The sequence below is a fragment of the Vigna angularis genome, chromosome 9 (assembly GCF_016808095.1).
Source record: "Vigna angularis cultivar LongXiaoDou No.4 chromosome 9, ASM1680809v1, whole genome shotgun sequence".
Lineage (NCBI taxonomy): Eukaryota > Viridiplantae > Streptophyta > Magnoliopsida > Fabales > Fabaceae > Vigna > Vigna angularis.
This window is the reverse complement of record NC_068978.1, coordinates 31999752-32003781: the sequence shown is the minus strand read 5'-3', so window position 1 is coordinate 32003781 and position 4030 is coordinate 31999752. Positions and strand designations below refer to the sequence as shown.

The following is a 4030-nucleotide window of genomic DNA, read 5'->3' as shown; positions in this document are numbered from 1 at the left end:
GTCACCGAACCTAGCACCCAACCCCCAAACCGCCGTCAATGAACCAACCAAGCAACGGAGACGAGAGCACCACAAGATTGTGGAGACGACAACAACACCGTTAATTCACGGCACGAGCACAATGGGGAAGGAAAGGGAAGGGGAGCTGGAGACGAGGAAAGGGGAGGGAAATTGGGGAAATTCTGAGTATATGGGAACGAATACCGAATTCGAGAACTTAAACTATTATGGACATTACCGAAGGCCAAAGACCCTCGGTATGTTATGTACGGTAAATAACTTAATGAAAGCCGTCGGGAAAGCCTTCGGTAAATGACCCTTACCGAAGGACTGAAAGGCCGTCGATAATATGCCTTCGGTAATCAGCACATTTCCTGTAGTGTTATGTAAAAACTTGATAATTCTCACAACACAACTTGATTAGACAACAAAGTTCACAAAAAAAAACAAAGAATTTCTTTTTTGTATTTTTATCAAACAATTTGTGTGCAAAAGAAATTTAACATGGAGTATTAACAATTGTAAAGATTATATTTCATTCACTTCATTCCTGTTGAACCATAAACATCTCAATTCTAATTTCAATTTAAAATCAACTCATAAATATACTCAAATCATATCCCTACTGAGCCTATCTATGATAACTTATCAAAGTTCGATTTTTTATATCATCAACAAGTGAATCATGCATTAAGTTCAAAAATCTTAAAATTACTAATGAAGAAAGTTTTATGCCTAGATACAAGTTTCATTAAGTACTTAATTTGAGTTTCAAGTTCAAAATACATTTTTCAACACCTTAAGAACCACTGTTAAGAAGACATGAGTGTTCAAGCATAGAACTTCAATACTAACATTGAAATGGAAACACATGTGTATTAACATTGCAAAATACATAAGAAAATAGTTTATTACATCTAATATTAACAAATAGGTTTAACATTCATAACATATATCAATTGGTTGTGATAGTCTTCATAAGAATAAGGTTCGATGAATTTCTTTTATTGATTATAATCTAAATCTAAAACTAATGAAAAATTAATCTTTTATTTTATTTACTCGAAATTTCTATCTTCTTCTATGATAATAAAAAGGAAGAGGCTAAATAACATAAAGACAATAAAAGAAAAACAAACAATTCCCCACGGATATCACACACATAAATATATACAGGATAGAACTTTTATTATCTTTCTAGTTATAAAACTATATTTCAATCGCACATATATATGTCTGTTTTAAATTTAATGAGTTTTGTAGAAATTAAGTGTAGTTGAACATATAGTAAATGAAAAAATATTAATATCCACGCGCACATTTTATTGTTAGAGAATTTGTCAATGACAAAGTTATAAATATTAGAATAATTTTAATTTTATTAACTATAACTTCCAAACATTCACCACAAAATCTTCTACTTTAGACAAAGCTAAACTATATCGAACGTATATAAGTATTGTTCAAGTATATTAGGAAAATATATATATTGCTTACACTATCTTGAATAATGTTGACATGATTTAGAAAGTATTTTGCAATGATATATTATTAATTAATTATGGTGGTGAAAATATCATAGATGTATGATGAATAGAAGGCGAGGGGAATGTGTGAGAGAGAAAAGTTAAGGGTGGACGTGAATTGCTCCGAATCCTACGTTTAAGGTGACGGAGAGGAAGCAGACACTTGTGTGTTTAAGGATGGTGAGATTTAAAGTGGGAAAGAAATGGTATTACGAGTTGAAAGGTGGGAGAGAAAGTGTTGGTTGTGTTTGTGATTGTGATTGTGATCGTCATCGTGATCTCGTGATCATCGTGGTGTTGCGGCATTGGCTGGCTGTGGTGGCGCGCGGCGGTGGCAAGGCAATGGCATACAGAAGAAGACACGGAATATCCAGAGCTTCCACCTTCAAGGAAGAGATTCGACATCATGCAGATGATGAAAATGGTTCACCTACATCTTCCTCACCCCTCGCTGTTCAGGCCATCAAAGCCTCTGCTGCTCGTCGTGATCCCTCTCTTCACCTTGCTTTCCCCAAATATGAACATGACCATCACAGATCCAAGGTTAATTAACTCTTACCACGTACACCATTTCCATGCATAATATTTTGATGATGCACTTCATAATAATCAATAGTTTCGCCTCCATGAACGCATGCAGAGCTGTGATAACAATTACGTGGTGGCTGATGTTTCGAAATCCGGCGTGTGGGGCGTCCTCGCTCAGAAGGCCAAAGAAATTCTGGAGGAGGATAAGCCATCCTCAAACCCACACCACGACGCCATCTCCTCCGAAAAACTCAAAACACACTCTTTCAATACATTTTCTTCTCCTCTCGTACGTAATCTACTGCATTGATTCTAGTTACATGATCACACTTTTCAAATATTTTTCTCATTGTTACGATGCTTCATCTCAGGAGGGCATAGAGAGCAAAGCATCGGGTCGAGGATCTCCAACGAAGCCAAAGGGAATTTCTCTGTCCAACTCAAAGTCACAACTAGCTCCTTCGACGTGGAATCCATGGCAACAACCAGCCCAGACAGGAGACCCTCAAGCCATCCACGCAACACAACTCAAGGCATCTCGCGACGTAAGGTGGCACTAGCAACTATGTAGTTAATTGTCTGTCATACTGCTTCGTGCAGTAAAAAAAAAAAACATATGATCAATGTTATTTTTTTGGTTGATTTTGCTTTGATATATAATTCATGTTCAATGGCTTTGGTTTCTTTAATGACATGAGACGCAAGATTTGGTCTTTGTTTTTTGATGGGTCGCAGGTTGCAATGGCAACAGCTGCAAAAGCAAAATTGCTTCTGCGGGAGCTAAAAACAGTGAAAGCAGATTTGGCTTTTTCTAAAGCACGCTGTGCTCAACTGGAAGAAGAAAACAAAATGCTCCGCGACCGCGAGGGTAGCGAGAAAGGACAAACCGTTATCCGTGCAGACGATGATTTGGTGAGTCAGTATTCAAAGTTCATTACAAGTTTTTCCAGAAGTTTGTATAGTACTATGTATTTATTTAAGAATGTTGTGTTGGAGAAGATCCGGCTTCAACTAGAGACACTTCTTGCGGAGAAGGGTCGGTTAGCGAGTGAGAATGAGGTGTATGCTCGGGAGAATCGTTTTCTACGGGAGATTGTGGAGTACCATCAGTTGAGTATGCAGGACGTGGTGTATCTTGATGAAGGCATGGAAGAAGTTGCAGAACTTTATCCCATAGATACCACTTGCATTTCTTCACCAGGAGTTCCTAGGGTAGAGTTCCCCATGTCACCACGCTCACCCTTAAATCCAGGCTCCCAGAAAAAATCAATATTTTCTGTGTCACCACAACAGCAGCGTCAACGACAGGAAGAAGACGAAGCAGAAGATAATAAGAACATTGCATCAGAATTAAATGAACATGCAGTTACAAATTGATGATCCTTATATATATTTTTGACATGTGTAGTTTGGTTTAGCCTTAGATGGGTTCCTTACTTGTGGAAAACACATAATTGTTCACTTGTTACAATCTGGGAAGATTAAACTAGCTAGGAATGACGGGGTTTAGTGTTGTGTTCCCCCTAACCAAAAACACATTCTGTTATTCATTATGTATCTATCAATCTCTCTCTATATATATACATTTGTTTGCAAATTTCTTAGAAGAAATCTGGTTACTACTAGGAAGACACAAAAGTATCTTTTCCTAATCTAACTGTCTTGGGTATAGGATTTGAGGATTTCTCCATAACACTTCTTCACATCTTCTTTCAAGTTAGCATAAGTGATCATGAACACTCTTATTTAAAATTTTTTTGTCCGAGTTTCAAGCATTTTAGATATACTATTATTAAAAATATTTTGACTATTAAATCAGTAATTAATTCCATTATTCAATAAATATCTAAATTCATAATAAATACAATCATGAACTTTTAAGCAAAATTTATAAATTTATAATATAACAAACTTTTAATCATGACTTTTTTATTAATAAACAATGTTTATTGATAATCTTGATTGAATAATAATGA

At 36.0% G+C, this 4030-nt stretch overlaps 1 protein-coding gene across 1 annotated transcript; it reads left to right on the top strand.

Moving 5' to 3' along the window:
• Positions 1 to 1868: 1868 nt before the first annotated feature.
• Positions 1869 to 3431, top strand: LOC108346835 (uncharacterized). The gene is made up of 5 exons (XM_052868181.1): positions 1869 to 2069; positions 2167 to 2347; positions 2436 to 2599; positions 2790 to 2966; positions 3054 to 3431. The coding sequence occupies exons 1-5, from the start codon at positions 1869 to 1871 to the stop codon at positions 3429 to 3431; spliced, it is 1101 nt and encodes a 366-aa protein (XP_052724141.1).
• The last annotated feature ends 599 nt before the right edge of the window (positions 3432 to 4030 follow it).

Bases quoted from the DNA above. Each gene is read 5' to 3' on its own strand.
- LOC108346835 (XM_052868181.1), top strand. From the start codon at position 1,869: ATGGCATACAGAAGAAGACACGGAATATCCAGAGCTTCCACCTTCAAG. The intron at 2,348-2,435 runs GTAATCTACTGC...AGGAGGGCATAG, and splicing joins ATTTTCTTCTCCTCTCGTAC to AGAGCAAAGCATCGGGTCGA. The intron at 2,967-3,053 runs GTGAGTCAGTAT...GTGTTGGAGAAG, and splicing joins TCCGTGCAGACGATGATTTG to ATCCGGCTTCAACTAGAGAC.